Source organism: Natrix helvetica (genome assembly GCF_964273705.1).
Source record: "Natrix helvetica genome assembly, chromosome: 5".
Classification (NCBI taxonomy): Eukaryota; Metazoa; Chordata; class Lepidosauria; order Squamata; family Natricidae; genus Natrix; species Natrix helvetica.
In genome coordinates, this window is record NC_138551.1 from 148,630,844 (window position 1) to 148,648,835 (window position 17,992).

General features: G+C 45.9%; 1 protein-coding gene across 2 annotated transcripts in view; it reads left to right on the top strand.

Moving 5' to 3' along the window:
* Positions 1 to 17,992, top strand: part of AGRN (agrin) — a 277,808-nt gene that overhangs the window by 214,732 nt on the left and 45,084 nt on the right. For both annotated transcript variants that reach the window (XM_081954875.1, XM_081954876.1), the window contains exons 15-19: positions 6,986 to 7,129; positions 8,179 to 8,303; positions 9,573 to 9,678; positions 12,527 to 12,898; positions 14,967 to 15,101. In XM_081954875.1, coding sequence (XP_081811001.1) covers positions 6,986 to 7,129; positions 8,179 to 8,303; positions 9,573 to 9,678; positions 12,527 to 12,898; positions 14,967 to 15,101 — 882 coding nt within the window. The remainder of the gene's footprint in view (positions 1 to 6,985; positions 7,130 to 8,178; positions 8,304 to 9,572; positions 9,679 to 12,526; positions 12,899 to 14,966; positions 15,102 to 17,992) is intronic.

Sequence of the window (17,992 nt, forward strand, 5' to 3'; positions counted from 1 at the left end):
AGATGGAGTGGATGGATGGATGGATGGATGGATGGATGGATGGATGGATAGATGATGGATGGATAGACTAGATAGATGGATGGACTGGATGGATGGATGGATAAACTAGATAGATAGATAGATGATAGATAGTTAGGTGGATGGATGGATGGATGGATGGATGGATGGATGGATGGATAGATAGATAGATAGATGATGGACTGGATGGATGGATGGATGGATGGATGGATGGATGGATGGATGGATGGATAGGTAGACAGAAGGATGGATGGATGGATGGATGGATGGATGGATGGATGGATGGATGGATAGGTAGACAGAAGGATGGATGGATGGATGGATGGATGGACTGGATGGATGGATGGATGGATGGATAGATAGATAGATAGACAGACAGAGAGACAGGCAGACAGACAGACAGACAGATAGATAGATGATAGATGATGGGCTGGCTGGCTGGCTGAATAGATAGATAGACTAGATAGATGGACGGACGGACGGACGGATGGATGGATAGATGATGGATGGATAGACTAGATAGATGGATGGACTGGATAGATAGATGGATGGATAAACTAGATAGATAGATAGATAGATAGATAGATAGATAGATAGATAGATAGATGATAGATAGATAGATAGATAGATAGATAGATAGATAGATAGATAGATAACATACATACATACATAGATACATACATATATGCTGTGGTTAGAATGCAGTATTGCAGGCTAATTCTGCCAACTGCCAGGAGTTCAATTCTCACAGGCTCAAAGTTGACTCAGCCTTCCGTTCTTCCGAGGTGGGTAAAATGAGGACCTGGATTGCTGGGAGCAATACGCTGACTTTGTAAACTGCTTGGAGAGGGCTGCAAAGCACAGTGAAGCCGTATCTATGTCTTACGTGCTATTGCTCCATCGTTGGAAGCTTTCAAGAAAAGATTGGACTGGAATAACGACTCCTTATTTAAATCAACTTAAATGGATTCCGGGGAATGGGAGAGGACAGGAAGGCCTGGAGGAACGTTGTCCATGGGGTCGCGATGGGTCGGACACAACTTCGCAACTAACAACAACGGCAACGGACTCCTCAGGCAAGGGGCTGGACTAGAAGACCTCCAAGGTCCCTTCCAGCCCTATGATTCTACGATTCTCGGGGGAAACAGGAATCAAATTACAGTTCAGCAGGCAGGGGCGTTGATCAGATTTATGTCAGTTGCTCCAGATTTGTATTGACAAGCTCTTCGTTGAGCAAACAAGAAAGTGAAGGGTGGGGAGGAGGGAGGGAAGGAGGGGGAGCCTGTCTTAATTTCAAGGTCCATTGGCGATCAAAGCAGAGAAATCAATAGCGGCAAATGGGGGGGGGAAGGGAGGGGAGGAGGGAGGAAAAAAGAGAGCTATTTGGAAGCGACAACAAACAGCCGAGAATACGAGAATACATGCTCTTCTCTCCCCTCCCTCCCTCTCCTTCTCTATCTCTTTCTCTCTCTCTGTCTCTCTCTGTCTCTCTCATCTCTCTCTGTCTCTTCTCTTTCTCTCTGTCTCTCTCTCTCCTCTTCTCTCTTTCTCTCTGTCTCTCTCTCTCTCTCTTTCTCTCCCTCTGTCTGTCTCTGTGTGTGTGTCTCTTTCTCTCTCTTCTCTTTCTCCTCTCTCTCTTCTCTCTCTTTCTCTCTCTTTCTCTCTCTTCTCTCTCTATTTCTCTCTGTCTCTGTCTATCTCTGTCTATCTCTCTCTGTCTCTATCTCTGTCTCTCTCTCTCTTCTCTCTCTCTCTGTTCTCTTTCTCTCTGTCTCTCACTTCTCTTTTTCTCTGTCTGTCTGTCTCAGTGTGTGTGTCTCTTTCTCTCTCTTCTATTTCTCTCTCCTCTCTCTCTCTTCTCTCTCTCTCTCTCCTCTCTCTTCTCTCTCTATTTCTCTGTCTCTGTCTATCTCTGTCTATCTCTCTCTGTCTCTATCTCTTCTCTCTCTCTCTTTCTCTGTTCTCTTTCTCTCTCTCTGTCTCTCACTTCTCTTTCTCTCCATCTGTTTCTGTGTGTGTCTCTTTCTCTCTCTTCTATTTCTCTCTCCTCTCTCTCTCTTCTCTCTCTCTCTCTCTTCTCTCTCTATTTCTCTCTGTCTCTGTCTCTCTCTCTCTCTGTCTCTATCTCTGTCTCTCTCTCTTCTCTCTCTTCAGGGGGCTGCAGGAGGCCGTCGCAGCCAAAAATGGGGGCCTTTCCATTTTTGCAGGTGAGAGAGCTAGCAGAACAAATTAAAAAACCAAATGAAAAGGAGAAATGTTTCCTCTTTTGCATTTGAGCAGGCAAGAAGGGACAGGAAAGGAGAAAGAGAAAGGGAAAGAGAAAGAAAAAAGATGGGAAGATGGGAAGAGAGCCAGGAAGGAAAGATAAGGAAAAAAGGGAAGGAAGAAGAAAGGCAAATGAAGAGGGAAGGAAAAAGGAGGGAGGGATGGAAAGAAGGAAGGAGATGGGAATAGGAAGGAAGGAAGGAGAATGAAGAGGAAGGAAGGAAAGAGGGGAAGGAAGATGGAACGAAAAGGAAGAGAAAGAAGGAAGAATATTGAAAAAGGAGGGAGGGAAGGAAGGAAAGAAGGAAGGAGATGGAAATGAAAAGGAAGAAAAGAGGGGAAGGAAGAAGAAAGGAGAATGAAGAAGGAAGGAAAAAGAAGAGAAGGAAGGATATTGAAATGAAAAGGAAGGAGATGGAAATAGGAAGGAAAGAAGAAGAAAGGAGAATGAAGAGGGAAGGAAAAAGAAGAGGAAGGAAGGATATCGAAATGAAAAGGAAGGAAGGAAAGAGGGGAAGGAAGAAAGAAGGAAAAGGAAGAGAAAGAAGGAAGGATATTGAAATGAAAAGGAAGGAAGGAAGGAAGGAAGGAAGGAAAGAGGGGAAGAAGAAAGGAGAAGAAAAAGGGAAGGAAAAAGAAGAGAAGGAAGGAAGGATATTGAAATGAAAAGGAAGGAGATGGAAATAGGAAGGAAGGAAGGAAGGAAGAAAGGGAAGGAAGAAAAGAGAACAAAGAAGGAAGGAAAAAGAAGAGAAGGAAGGAAGGTGGAAATAGGGAGGAAGCAAGGAAGGAAAGAGATTATAAGGAGAGTGAAGGGGTCTGTGGGAAGTCCTGCCTTAACACTTGGCCACCACAGGTGCCCCCAACACAAATGACATCAAGCTGGCCATGCCCCCCTGCTTCCCCCCCCCCCCAGGTCAAACACAACCCTGAATCAGCCCTCCATGAAATTGAGTTTGACAACCCGGCTCTGGAGGTAGCCAGACTCCATCACCATTAGAGGGAGGAAGATGTGGAGACTCTAGAAAGAGTGCAGAGAAGATCAACCAAGACAATTAGGGGACTGGAGGCTAAAACATATGAAGAACGGTTGCAGGAACTGGGTAGGTCTAGTTGAATGAAAAGAAGGACTAGGGGAGACATGATAGCAGTCTTCCGATATCTCAGGGGCTTCCACAAAGAAGAGGAAGTCAAACTATTCTCCAAGGCACCTGAGGGCAGGACAAGAAACAATGGGTGGAAACTAATCAAGGAGAGAAGCAACTTAGAACTGAGGAGAAATTTCCTGATGGTTAGAACAATTAATCAGTGGAACAGAAGTTGCCTTCAGAAGTTGTGAATGCCACAACACTGGAAGTCTTTAGGAAGATGTTGGAAATCCATTTGTCAGAAGTGGTGCATGTTACTACGTTAAAATGTTTGCTAGCCATGAACTGACTGAACTGACACTGAATAGTTAAACTGAGAAAGAGTTATTGCGCAGGTCATAAAAGTTCTTATCTGACAGTGATGTATTGCGCATGACTTCACACATTCCAGAGAGAGAGCTACTTCTGATCTTTTGTCCGGCTGCCAGGAAAACTGGCAGACGGAACTTTCTTTTATCAAAATGTAACAATTAGTTAGTTTCTGTTTTATTTCCATTTATTATTTATGTATTAAAGTTTGTTTATTAATTAGAATATGCTTCCACAGAATCTTTATTTTCTTTTTCTTCGCATCTTAAAGTATATGCTGTTGGAAAACAGCCCGATCCTAGACCTCATTTTGTTCAGGGTGAAATCTTCCCCTGACAGTGCAGGGTTCCCTGCCTAAGCAGGGGGTTGGACTAGAAGGCCTCCAAGGTCCCTTCCAACTCTGCTATTCTATTCTATTCTCTATTCTATTCTCTATTCTATTCTCTATTCTATTCTCTATTCTATTCTCTATTCTCTATTCTGTTCTATATTCTATTCTATTCTCTATTCTATTCTCTATTTTATTCTATTCTATATTGTATATTCTATTCTGTTCTATTCTAAATCCCTAACTCCATCTCGCCATATCAGAGCCGCGAAGTTATCCGGAGCCCCGGTTCTGCTTGAGCTCCGGCTGGCTTTAGCAGCTTAGCCCAGCAGCCTGCTTTGAATGCAGGAAGGTATTATGTTCAGCCTCCAGTTAGCGAAGGAACAGACAGACAGTAATAGAAAAGTCGGGTTTAATTTCATAGATTTATGGTCTGCTTTTCAGAAGGGAAAAAAAAACGTAATCAAAACACAAATGATGAAACCAGTAAGTAACCGAGATAAGCTAGTGGTAGGCTAAGCAAACGAAGGAACTTGGTGTGGGACAGAATTTCTTCTACATTCTCCCCAGTGAATGTCCAGGGGAAAGGGGTGTCCACATAGACCAGTGGTCTGTGGACCACTGTTGGTCGGCGAGAAAATTTTGTTGGAAAATTATTTCCATTTTTTACATCGCACTAAATCAGGGGTCCTTAAACAATGGCCGCTGGGATGGATATGTGCAATGAAGGCTTGTGTTGCTGCAGAGAGTCTCCCCCTTCGGGGTCTTTTTGTGTGGGTCGGAGGGGGGCAGAAATTCCGACTTGGGGTCTGCTTCAGCCTCCTGGTGGGGGGCTTTGGCTGAAGGCTGGAGGGAAGAGCCGCTGGTGGAGAAGAGCCGGAGGGTCTCGTTCCAGTGGGACTGCATCACGGCCTGGAACTGGCTGACCATCTCAGCCCGCTGAGCCTCCAAGCACCGGTACCTGAACTTGCACTCCTGCAGGTCTTCCCTCTGCTTGGAAAGCCTATGCTCCTGGTCCTCAGTGAGGAGCTTCTGCTAAGCCTCCTGCTCGGTTAGATCCAATTTGAACTGAGCTGTTTTGCCAACTCTTTCTCCTGGTGGGCTGCTTAGCTCCAGCCACTGCTTCCTGTTGGGGTCCTAAGGAACCCCGGGCGGGCAGGCGAGGAGGAGCTGGGAGGGGAGGGACGAGTAGAGGCCATCGAGGTGTCCCTTGATGTTAGTGACATCGAGTTGGTCACGCCCACCCAGTCACATGACCACCTAGCCACGCCCACCCATTAGGCAGATCATATTAGTGGGATTTAAAATTATGGATAAAGGGGACGCTGAGGTCTGAAAGGTTGGTGAACCCTGATATAGACTTCTGGGGAAGGAGGTTTTTTTTCCCAGGGACGTGGGGCCATGACAGAAAAGGCCCTGTCGGAAAGAGGAAAGAGATGCTTAAGGGGTTTTGGACAGCTGTATGAAAGATCGATGAAGTTCAATCTCGCATAGGGCAGCTCTACTTCAAAGATAGTATTCAGCCGGGTCAGATCGGTTCACTCAAACCAGTAGTGGAAACCGTGGGCGGGCCTGCTCGTCCGCCTCACCCTGATGCCGTCCTATTTGGGCCCATTTTCAAGCACATACGGGGAAGGCTGAGATCATGCGTGCGCTTGCATTTGCGAGTTGGTAGGGAAAGTAAGTCAATACCACCAATGCTCTACCCGTATCCACAAAGAGATTGGGAAATCAGATTACCCGGGGGCGAAACTCACAACCAATGTCTCACTTAGCGAGATACATTTGGTCGTAAGCCGCGGACGACCTGTATTTGCATGGAGGGGAGGGGGGTGTAAGGACTTTTGTCTTCACTGAGAGAGAGACATCGCTTTTCCTGCAATCAAGATTAGGGCGGATTACGTTGAGTTTGTGTCTATTGATAGCCCTTGTGTTATTGCAGTTGAAGTAAAAGTAGTCCTTAACACATAGGACGTTATGGCAGTTTATCTTGTGCACTAAGCTCAGGTTGGAATGTAGACAGAATGTGGTAGAAGGAATTTTATTATGAGCAGAGGAGTTGAGTACTCTTCTTGTAAAATACTTCTGGACCCTCTCTAATGTTTTAATGTCTGAAATGCAGTGTGCACTTATTTTAAAAGCTGGCAATCCTAAATTGCATTAAGCGAGGGATACAATCAGCATCCAGGGAGGTACTAATACCACTCTATAAAGCCCTAGTAAGACCACACTTAAGAGTACTGCATTCAGTTTTGGTCACCACACTATAAAAAAGATGTGGAGACTCTAGAAAGAGTGCAGAGAAGAGCAGCCAAGATGATGAGGGGACTGGAGGCTAAAACATATGAAGAATGGTTGCAGGAACTGGGCCTGGCTAGTCTAGTGAAGAGAAGGACCAGGGGAGAGAGGAGACCAGTCTTCCAATATTTGAGGGGCTGCCACAGAGAGCAGGGGATCAAGCTATTCTCCAAGGCACCTGAAAGGCAGACAAGGAATAACGGATGGAAACTAAACAAGGAGAGATTCAACCTGGAAATAAGGAAAAGTTTCTGAGAGTGACAACCATCCACCCATGGAACAGAAGTTGCCTTCGGAAGTTGTGGGAGCTTCATCCCTGGAGGCTTTCAAGAAGAGACAGGACTGCCAGCTATCAGAAATGGTGTAAGGGTCTCCTGCTTGGGCAGGGGGTTGGACTAGATGACCTACAAGGTCCCTTCCAACTCTGTTGTTCTGTCAGCCAGAAGTTGTGGGAGCTTCATCCCTGGAGGCTTTCAAGAAGAGACGGGACTGCCATTTGTCAGAAAGGGTGAAGGGTCTCATGCTTGGGACTAGATGATCTCCAAGGTCCCTTCCAATTCTGTTAATCTGTTAAACCCGCTTGTTTCTTCCCAAAACCCTCCCTGATTTTCCGGAACAGCCTGCCACTGCGATCCGGTGGGATCCGTCCGGGATGACTGCGAACAGATGACTGGCTTGTGCTCTTGCAAAACTGGGATTACCGGCACGAAATGCAAGCAGTGTCCCAGCGGTAGCAAGCTGGGAATGTCCGGTTGTGAGAAAGGTAAAAGTTTCGTACGCAACAGCTTTGGGGGTGGCTGAAACGGCTGACGCTTCTCTGCTGGAGAGCCAAAAAATGCCGTATATTTCAGAGTATAAGACGCACCTTAGATTTTGGGGAGGAAAATAGGAGGGGTGAAAATCTGCCTACCAGGTATTCATCTGGCTAGCGTCCTTAGTTTGGTCAACTTCAGCACATAGGTTTGCTTGTTGTGACCACATGCACCAGAGTGGGATTCCTACCGATTCGCACCAGTTCAGGCGAACCGGTAGCGATAATTTGGCCTAGGTCGCCAAACTGGCAGTGACCCAGGCTGGCCACGCCCACAAACCGGTTCTCCACTCTCCGCTGCCATTGCTGCCATGTTTTGTTTTAGCTTTTCTTGGTCTTCGCACATGCGCAGAACAATTCACAGTGAAATGCGCATGCGCAAGCAACAAAGCGCGCGCAAAGCAAACTGGTTCCAACGGTAGTAGGAACCCACCCTTGGCATGCGTATGCGCTTTTTACCTTCTGGTTGGCAGGGGTCTATTGCCCGTTCTCTCCGGGGGGCTTCGTGTGCATGCGCAGTACAACTAAAATTGCTCTGCGCATGCACAGAAGCAAAAAAACAAGATGGCAGTGCCTATGGCGACGCCGGGAGAACCAGTTCGGGGGCGTGGCAGGCCTGCGTCACTGCTGGTTCCAGTGACCCAAGCCGCCAAGCTACTACTGGTTTGGCTGAACCGGGCCGAACCGGTTGGAACCCACCACTGCTGGTTGCAGATAAAAAAACAGCTTCTAAAGCACCGCTGATCGTCGGAGAGAGAAGCAATGAGAAAAGCAGGAGAATCCTGAAAGATCGTTTCACTCGTTAGCGCCTCATTAGGGCTGAAAAAAAAGCTACATTCGGAGTATAAGACGCACCCAAATTTTCAATCTCTTTTTTGGGGGGAGCGGGGCGGAGTGTGTCTTATACTCTGAAAAATACGGTAATTTATTCCTGGGAAAGGACTAAATTGGAAGCTAGGATCTGCTTACATTTGCACTGAATCTCCTGCGTGATCCCCCAGATCTTTCGGCGGCCTCTTCCTGCGCTGAAATGACTTGTGAATTCGGGGCGTCCTGCGTGGAAGTGAACGGCTTTCCCCAGTGTGAGTGTCCGTTATTGCTTTGCACGGAAGCGGACACCTCTAAGGTGAGCAGAGAAAGCATGGATGGGCCAATTCGGACTAGTCTCCCACTAGATCAGGCCCAGTTGAATTCAAGAACTATATATATTTTTAAAAAAAACAAACATTTGTTTATACATTTTTCTCCTTCTGTAAATTACATAAATACTTCCTGAGCTGTGTGTTGCCTGGTTCCGTTTGTCCGTACCAAGTCTTAATGAACGGATAGTGAGAATATTATTGAGGATAACATCTGTACTTAAAATACTTTTAATATTGTTATTCATATTTTTCATCGGTAGGCGTGTCTTCATTTTTCCCGGGGTTGCGTAAATACAATTCTCGCTGCTACTAACACATGTGTTATGAAACACCCTGTTTCCCCGAAAATAAGACTCAGTCGGAAAATAAATCCTAGCGTGATTTTTCTGCATGCTCTTAATATAAGCCCTACCCCAAAAGTAACCACCAGTTAAGATCATCAGCCAGAGTACCGTATTTCCCTCAAAATAAGACCTAACCAGAAAATAAAACTCTAATGCATCTTTTGGAGCAAAACATAATATAAGATCCTGTCTCATTGTCAGGGTTCCAAATAGCATCCAAAAGTAAATCAGAGTCCAAGGCAAAGTATTGCTCAAAGTTCCAATTTATTAAGAGAGCCATGTTGGCACATCTGGGAAAAGCTGAATCTGGTTTTCTCACCTAGTTGAAAGTTCCAGATCTTGCCCCCATACCCACAAGTCCATCCCACGGTCCAATCTTCCACTGCCACGCTGGCAGCTTCCACCCATCCAGTTCCGGTCAGGTGCAGAGACAAAGGATGACCTTGGTTTTCTAGGAAGAATTTTGCTTTGGCTTCATAGCATCTCACTCCGTACAATCCCCATTTCCCCACAATAGAAAAAGCAAAGGAGAATAATAGAAAGTATGGCAAGCCAAAGATCCAAAAGGAATATGGCTGCAGGCTTGACACTTATTTTCGGGGGAAAACACGGCATGCAGTCCCCTTCGTTATAGTTTTCTGGTAATAGACCTAACCAGAATATTTCTGATTTTATATCTATATTGAATTCAAGAACTTGAGATGTGGGCATTCCCTCTCTGCCACTCCAAGAGTCTGTAATCAAACTAGCAAGGGCACTGATTTCTCCTAATAGCAAGGTCTCTTTGGTCATTGCAGACAAGAAGCACAATCAATTTCCACCCAAAATTCCCCAGGTTTAAGCTTTCATCTCCTCCCTACCTAACCACGATTTCTTCTCTTCCCGTCTCCCTTCATCATACCGTCTTAGGTCTGTGGCTCTGATGGCGTGACCTATGGTGACCAGTGCCAGTTAAGGACCATTGCTTGCCGGCAAGGGAAGGTCATAGAGGTGAAGCATTTGGGCCAGTGCGCAGGTGAGTCCGCATTTGCATACCTGAGTGCTTAGACCAATAGCCCTTAGACTTATATACGTACTGCTTTCCAGCCCTCTCTAAGCTGTGTGCACATACGCACGCTGGGAACAGGCTCCAGCTGTTCTTCTGCTTCACTGATGTCTGACTCTGAAGGCAGCTGATAACTGGCATACGGCCCTGGCTTCCTCTCTGCCTCCAACACAGAGTCCTCATCTGAGCCTTCCCCAGACTCCAGGACTGGCCCATGTTCCTCCCCAACCTCCTCACTCTCCGAATCTGCTGCTGGCCACTGGCGGGCCACAACGGTCTCAAGGAGCACCCAGGACTTCCTTGTTTAACCCTGAGCTACCAATCTTCTCTACTATCCTTTCACAACGGGTTGAAAACACCCTCTAATTAATAATTCCAGGAAATCCATCCGGTTGGTTTTTGGAGGGATGAAATCACTGGGGGCAAAAGTTGCCGCTGTGTAAAAAAACAAAAAAAACGAACCCACATTGCCCGAGTTTTCAAACTCTTCTTGAGTTTTGTGAGAGTGGGGCTAAAGCCAGAGTCGGACGAGAAGAGGGCAAGGTTTGTGTGTGTGTGTGTGTGTGTGAGAGAGAGAGAGAGAGAGAGAGAAGAGCGCGCGCACATGCCAAGCTTCACTTTGTGATCTCGTAATTGTGGGAAAATCAGGTCTCAGAATGTGTTCTGAACCGCTTGCGCACACTCTTCGGAGCCTGCCGTCTTGATGAGGAGTTATTGATTTTGGCGTGTGATATGCAAGGCAATCTGAAATATTTGCCCAAGCTAAAATTAAACTGGCAGAGGGGGAAAAACCCAGGAGAAATGATGGGGGGGGGAGAGTGCGTTTTCAAAGAAAACCTTTCTTCTTCTTCTTCTTCTCCTCCTTCTCCTCCTTCTTCTTCTTCTCTTTCCCCCATCCCCTCAAAGAAAACTGTAGTTGCATCTTCATGCCGGTTAGCCAACCGGCCTCTTTGGTTTTGACTGCGGGGGGGAGGCGATAACTAGATAAAATTGATTTGGAGAACTTTGAGCGTTCTCCCCTTTTTGCAAGACGCTGCCGGAGCCCAGATCAACCCCAAAAAATATCAAAGCAGCTGAGAAAGTCAGTGGAAGGAAAGACAGATTCTGCTTTATTACAGAGTTGGAGTTTCAGTTGAAAGGAAGTTAAGAGAGCTGGAAGATCTTTTTGGAGGTCTTCTAGTCCAACCCCCAGGAAGCCTTATGCATTTCAGACAAATGATTGTCCAATCTCTTCTTTAAAAACTTCCAGTGTTGGAGCATTCACAACTTCTGGAGGCAAGTTGTTCCACTGGTTAATTGTTCTCACTGTCAGGAAGTTTCTCCCTTAGTTCTAGGTAGGACTTAGTTGCTTCTCTCCTTGATTGGGTTCCATCCATTACTAGTACTCAACTTACGATCACAATTGAGCCCAAAGTTTCCATTGTTAAGTGAGACATTTGTTTAAGTGAGCCACTGCAGTCTTCTGAGAATGGCTTATATCCCCAAGGTAGCTGTAAGATTGTGGAAGAGCATTTAGGTCTCAGAGTTTCATTCATTAGGGTGGGATGGATGGATGGATGGATGGATGGATGGATGGATGGATGGATGGATGGATGGAATGGGATCTGATGGATGGACTCATGGATGGATGGATGGATGGATGGAATGGGATCTGATGGATGGATGGATGGAATGGGATCTGATGGATGGACTCATGGATGGATGGATGGATGGATGGAATGGGATCTGATGGATGGATGGAATGGGATCTGATGGATGGATGCATGGATGGATAGGATGGATGGATGCATCAGATGGATGAATTGAATTGATGCATGGATGGATGGAATGGGATCTTATGGATGGATGGCATGCATGCATGCATGGATGAAATGGGTTTGGATGGATGAATGGATGGATGGAATAGGATTTGATGGATGGATGGATTCATGGATGGATGGATAGAATGGGATTGGATGGATGGATGGATGGATGGAATGGAATGGGATGGATGAATGGAATTGGTGCATGGATGGGATGGATGGAATGGGATCTGATGGATGGATGCATGGATGGATGGAATGGGATGAGATGAATGGGATGAATGAATGGAATTGATGCATGGATGGATGGAATGGGATCTGATGGATGGATGGAATGGGATCTGATGGATGGAATGGGTTTGGATGGATGAATGGATGGATGGAATGGGATCTGATGGATGGATGGAATGGGATCTGATGGATGGAATGGGTTTGGATGGATGAATGGATGGATGGAATGGGATTTGATGGATTGATGGATGGATGGATGGATGGATGGATGGATGGAATGGGATTGGATGAATGAATGGAATGGATGGATGGAATGGGATCTGATGGATGCATGGAATGGGATGAATCGAATGGAATGGATGCATGCACGGATGGATGGGATGGGATGCATGCATGGAATGGATGGATGGATGCATGGATTGAGTGGCTGATGATGGGCCATCAGATCAGTGTCAACTCTAGGGAACACCTGCTAGACCTCTTCCAAAGAGGATCTCTCCCCAATGTGGTCCTTCAAGTCCTCCCATGGTGCATTGGAACCGAGTCCACCCTGCTGACAGCTGGTCATCCCTATCTTCTCTTTTCCCTTTATATTTCTCAGCACAGGAATCTTTGCACCATGGGCCAAAATATGGCAATATTTGGACCTCAAGTGTGAACCTTGAATTATTACGAGGTCCAGTCATTCGTTTTCTTGGCTACCCCTTCAAGGCAAGATGTGCCTTGAGGAGTTTCTCTCTTTCGAGTGTCTGATGCTGAATTGCCTCATTTCGCTTCTCTTTCAGAATCCCATGCCAGCCATCCTACCCCGCCTGCAACCCAACGGCCTTTGGACTCTGTTCCCCCTCTGGCACCGCAAATCACGACTTTAGCTCCCGAGCTAACCAGGACATCCTCCTCTCCCTGGCATTCAGAAGATTACATTTCCCACCAGAGCCAGCCGGTCACCCGAAGGATAACCAAGCCTGCTATCCTCTCCACTCATCCCTGGACAACTCAAGGCATCCGCCAGACCACTGCCAGACCCCTCCTGACAGCCCCCGTGGTCCCTGCCACCACTCAGATGGCTTACGTTGAGTCGGGCAGCGCGGAAGGCAGCGGAGATCCAGAATTGGGCACCAGCGGAGATCAGGAAGGCAGCGGGACCAGCTCTGCAGGTATGTTGCACACCTTATCTCCGTGTGTCGGTGCCCGGCCTTCCTTAAGGGACGCCGGGGTCGCTCCATTAGTGCTGCCGAACAACTCAAAATTGGGCTATTGGTCTGAGCTCCTCCGAGCTTGGCAATTTGGCGGCAAACTTTTCATCACCGTGCGAGGAGAGGTCATTGCATGGGCTTTGAATTGGGCTCGTCCGTCAGAGCACTGGACTAACATTTCATCACCGTTCGAGGAGACATGATCCGTGTGCTTTGAATTGGGACCGTCCGTGTTAAGTAAGTAAGCTCCCCTGTTCTGACCCCCTCCTCTTGTATACCAAGTCACTCCGAAACAAAGTCTCTGCAAGATGTTTTATTACGTACAGTTTCAACCTTGGCAGCAATCCAGCCTGCCGAGGTCCAGATAACAAAATTGGCAGCAATCCAGGTACAGCGAAACACTTTGGCAGCAGTCTGCCAAGATCCAGATAACACTTTGGGCAGCAATCCAGCCTGCCGAGGTCCAGATTCTACCTTGACAGCAATCCAGCCTGCCGAGGTCCGCACAGATCTGAGAGCGTCTCCAACTCTAATGATCAGTTGATTCCTGCAAAACAACTGTCGGAAAGTCCCTTCCTTAAATAGCCTTGAGAGGAGCCTGATTATGATCACCTGCATCCAATCATCTCTTGAAATAAGTGCGTAGCTGGTTTCTACGTCTATCAGCTCTCCGTTGCCGAGCATCCAGAAACCACTCCCTTGTTTCCTCCCCACTGCTCCAAGGCATGACATCAAGAGCACACTCCCTTGTCTCCTCCCCACTGGCCCAAGGCTCAGGCGCCTCCTGGTGGCCAACCAGCCCCTCTGCACCCTGCTCAGAGTCGGAACCCTGTCCAGGGTCCTCCACATCCTCCAGAGCTGACTCATAGGGACCCTCGCTGTCAGAATCTGGTGGCAGCTCCAACGGCTCCTGCTGGGCCACAACACTCCCCATTAGGAGAGCGAGTGTGCAGAGAAGCGTTATGAGAGTGGTATGGAAGAACACGCACAAACCAGCATACAGAGACACCGAATCATATAAATAATAGTAGTTTACTATGTGGAAATATAGAGGTATTCAGAGTTCAATTTAAAGTCCAAGTCATACACGCTTCAGTTAGTCAGTTAGCAAGTTCTCAGTTAAGGAATGATCCTTCGAACACAGCCCAGTATCATATAATCAGTTCAGCACACAAAGTAGCTAACAGTAGCAAAAACACAGTAACTCACGATACGTCTAACAAGCAGTATTCATTCACCAATTAGCATCTAACAAACAGAGAGCTAACAGTCATTCTGGCTCCCTCTTATGGCTGCTTGAGGTAACAGCAACCAATCACATTACAGCAGTACTTAAAGAAACAGTACTGCCATCCGGGTTTATATATTGCTGACCCAACTATGAGCTTACATTCCTAACAGTCCGTCAGAGCACTGACCTACCATTTCATCACCCTTCGAGGAGACATCGTCCGTGCACTTTGAAGTGGGCTTGTCTGTCTGAACCCTGGCCTTTCAATGCCTTGTTCTGTGATGCAAATTAGTGGAGAAGTAGCCAAACAAACAACATCCACACTAAGTTGCATCCCATAAAAAGGAGACTGAAGCAGACCCCCAAGTTGGAATTTCTGCCCCCCTCTGACCCGCACAAAAAGGCCCCAAAGGGGGAGACTCTCTGCAGCAACACAAGCGTTCATTGCACGGATCTGTTCCAGGGGGCCGTAGTTTGAGGAACCCTGGTTTAGTGCAATATAAAAAACACAAATAATTTTTCTGCGGACCACCAACATTTTCTCGCGGATCACCAGCTGGTGACCGCTGGTCTACTCCGTAGGGCTACTGTAGAAAAGGGGCAGTTTTTTGTCTTCTCCCCCCCCAAATATCATCAATTGGGGTGTCCTTTGCACAGGTCGTTTTGTCCTCCTTTACGCTAGTCACTGAAAAACAGCAGGGAGATTGAGCAGTGATTTTTAACGCGGGGATTTTAAAAAGACCCAAGAGTTCAGACCTGTCTGGCTTATGATGGTAACCTCTCTCTCTGGCCGAACAGGGGAGGAAGACATTGAAGACACAGAGGTGCCCAGTCCCCACCTGATTGAGAGAGCTACCTGTTACAACAGCCCTCTGGGATGCTGTTCGGATGGCAAGACGCCAGCCGCTGACGCCGAAGGAAGCAATTGCCCAGGTAAACCACTTCCTTTCTTTCGCGGATGCTCGGCTTCACCTGGGAACAAAACTCTAGGAAAAGTAGCCTCAAGAGCTGACTCCCTCTGTGGAGGGGTCAGCTTAGGGGAAGGTGAGGATGAAAATTTGGGGTCCGTCCTGCCCAGCTGCAATTCTCAGGGTCTCTTTGACAAAATTCAAATCACCCCCCCCCCCTCAGGGCATTTCAAATGAGTCAAGTTGATTGGGCCGTGATTTTTTCAGATCAAGGTGTTGCTGGTTTCTTTGTTAATTCTTTATTCCTTTACTAGCTGATAACTGGCATTGCCCGGGTATTTATTTATAAGGGGGAAACATCTGGAGCAAACGTAATTTCTAATGTTGGATTTTCCCCCCCTTACCAGAGGGAGCCCCCTGGTGGAGTACCATGAAGCCGTTACCATGGCAACTGCGCTGCGCTGTACAGTAGAAGCCATTTGATGGCAGTACAGTAGAAGCCATTTTAAGGCACAACGGGCTGTATCTTAACAGAACGCACACCCTGAGGGGTTTTAGGGGTGTCTTAGCTCCCACAGCATTTGTTTCCAGAGAGTAAGTCATCTGTGTACCAAGTTTGGTTGAAATTGCTGGAGGCGTTCCAGAGTTATGATGGAACTTACACACGCGCACACACACAGAGAGAGACATTTTTATAGATAGATAGAAAGAATAGGAAGGATAGGATGATAGATAGATGATAGATAGATGATAGATAGATAGATAGATAGATGATAGATAGATAGATAGATAGATAGATAGATAGATGATAGATGGATAGATGGATAGATAGATAGATAGATAGATAGATAGATAGATAGATAGATGATAGATAGATAGATAGATAGATAGAGAGATAGATGATAGATAGATGATACAAAGAAAATTAGATAAGAGAAATGATATATAGATGGATACAGAGATACATAAGGTAGGTAGGTAGGTAGGTAGGTAGGTAGGTAGGTAGGTAGGTAGGTAGGTAGGTAGGTAGGTAGATGATAGATAGATAGATAGATAGATAGATAGATAGATAGATAGATAGATAGATAGAAAATTCGATACATAGATAAGGTAGGTAGGTAGGTAGGTAGGTGATAGATAGATAGATAGATAGATAGATAGATAGATAGATAGATAGATAGAAGATAGAAGATAGAAGGATAGATAGATAGATAGATAGATAGATAGATAGATAGATAGATAGATAGATAGATAGATAGATGATAGATAGATAGATATATGATTGATAGATAGATAGATAGATAGATAGATAGATAGATAGATAGATAGATAGATAGATGATAGGTAAGTAGGTAGGTAGGTAGGTAGGTAGATAGATAGATAGATAGATAGATAGATAGATAGATAGATAGATAGATAGATAGATAGATAGATAGATAGATAGATAGATAGATAATGGATGGATTCTTTATTGGCCAAGTGTGATTAGACACACAAGGAATTTGCATAAGCTCTCAGTGTACAAAAAAGTACATTCATCAAGAATCATAAGCTGCAACACTTAATGATAGTCATAGGATACTTAATAAGCCATTAAAATCATACTAGGAAACAAAATAAAACAATATAAATCGTATAAAGATACAAGCAACAAGGTTATAGTCATAAGTAGAAAAGGAGATAGATACTAGGAAGGAAGAGAAGAAGAATAGTAATACAGGCTTAGTATTTCCTCCCTACGGTGATAGTCCAGCAAGGTAGCCCAACTCAAATATCCAGAGTCCACCCTAAATTCAGATACACCTCTTTCTTAATTCTGCTCCAGTTGCTTTCTCCCTTGAGTCTCCGTCTTTAGCCTCCCGGTCTCAAATTGATCAGCTAAGGATCTTGCAACCTTCTCTGGCCCACTAAGCTCTCCGCTGATCCATAAAATGTGGGGCACGAAAAGATTTCCTTCCCTTTCAGAGGAAGATCCGTCTGTATTCACACAGCAGGAAAGTTGCCGACTTCCTGTCTTACAGCAGAGCCAAAAGAGCACATTTTGTGAGATGAGTGGCAGAGCAAGGAGAAGGGAAGGAAGGAAGGAGACGGAGGGACTGAGTGATGGAAGGGAGGAAAGAGGGAGGAAGGAAGGAAGGAAGGAAGGAAGGAGATGAAGGAGGAGGGAATGATGAAGGGAAGGAAAAAAGGAAGGAAGGAGATGGAGGGACTTACTTTCTCTTTTCCTCATTCCCTTTCTCTTTTCTCCCTTCCCTTTCTTTTTTCCTCCTTCCCTTTTCTTTTCCTCCTTTCCTTTCTCTTATTCTTCTTTCTCTTTCTCTTTTCCTTCTTCCCTTTCTCTTTTCCTCCTTTCCATTCTCTTTTCTTCCCTTTCTCTTATTCCTCCTTCCCTTTCTCTTTCCTTCCCTTTGTCTTATTCCTCCTTCCCTTTCTCTTATTCCGCCTTCCCTTTCTCTTTTCCTCCTTCCCTTTTTCTTTTCCTCCTTCCCTTTCTCTTTTCTTTTCTTCCCTTTCTCTTTTCCTCCTTCCCTTTTTCTTTTCCTCCTTTCCTTTCTCTTTTCTTTTCTTCCCTTTCTCTTATTCCTCCTTCCCTTTCACTTTCCCCCTTCCCTTTTTCTTTTCCCCTTTCTCTTTTCCTCCTTCCTTTTCTCTTATTCCGCCATCCCTTTTTCTTTTCCTCCTTCCCCTTCTCTTTTCCCCTTTCCCTTTCTCTTATTCCTCCTTCCCTTTCTCTTTTCCTCCTTCCCTTTCTCTTATTCCTCCTTCCCCTTCTCTTTTCCCCTTTCCCTTTCTCTTATTCCTCCTTCCCTTCTTTCTCCCTCTTTTGCTCGTGTCTGCTGCTAGTAATCCCCCCCTTCCTCTTCCCCCCCACCCCCCAGTAGTTTTATGTGTTTCTCTCTCTCTCTCTCTCTCTCT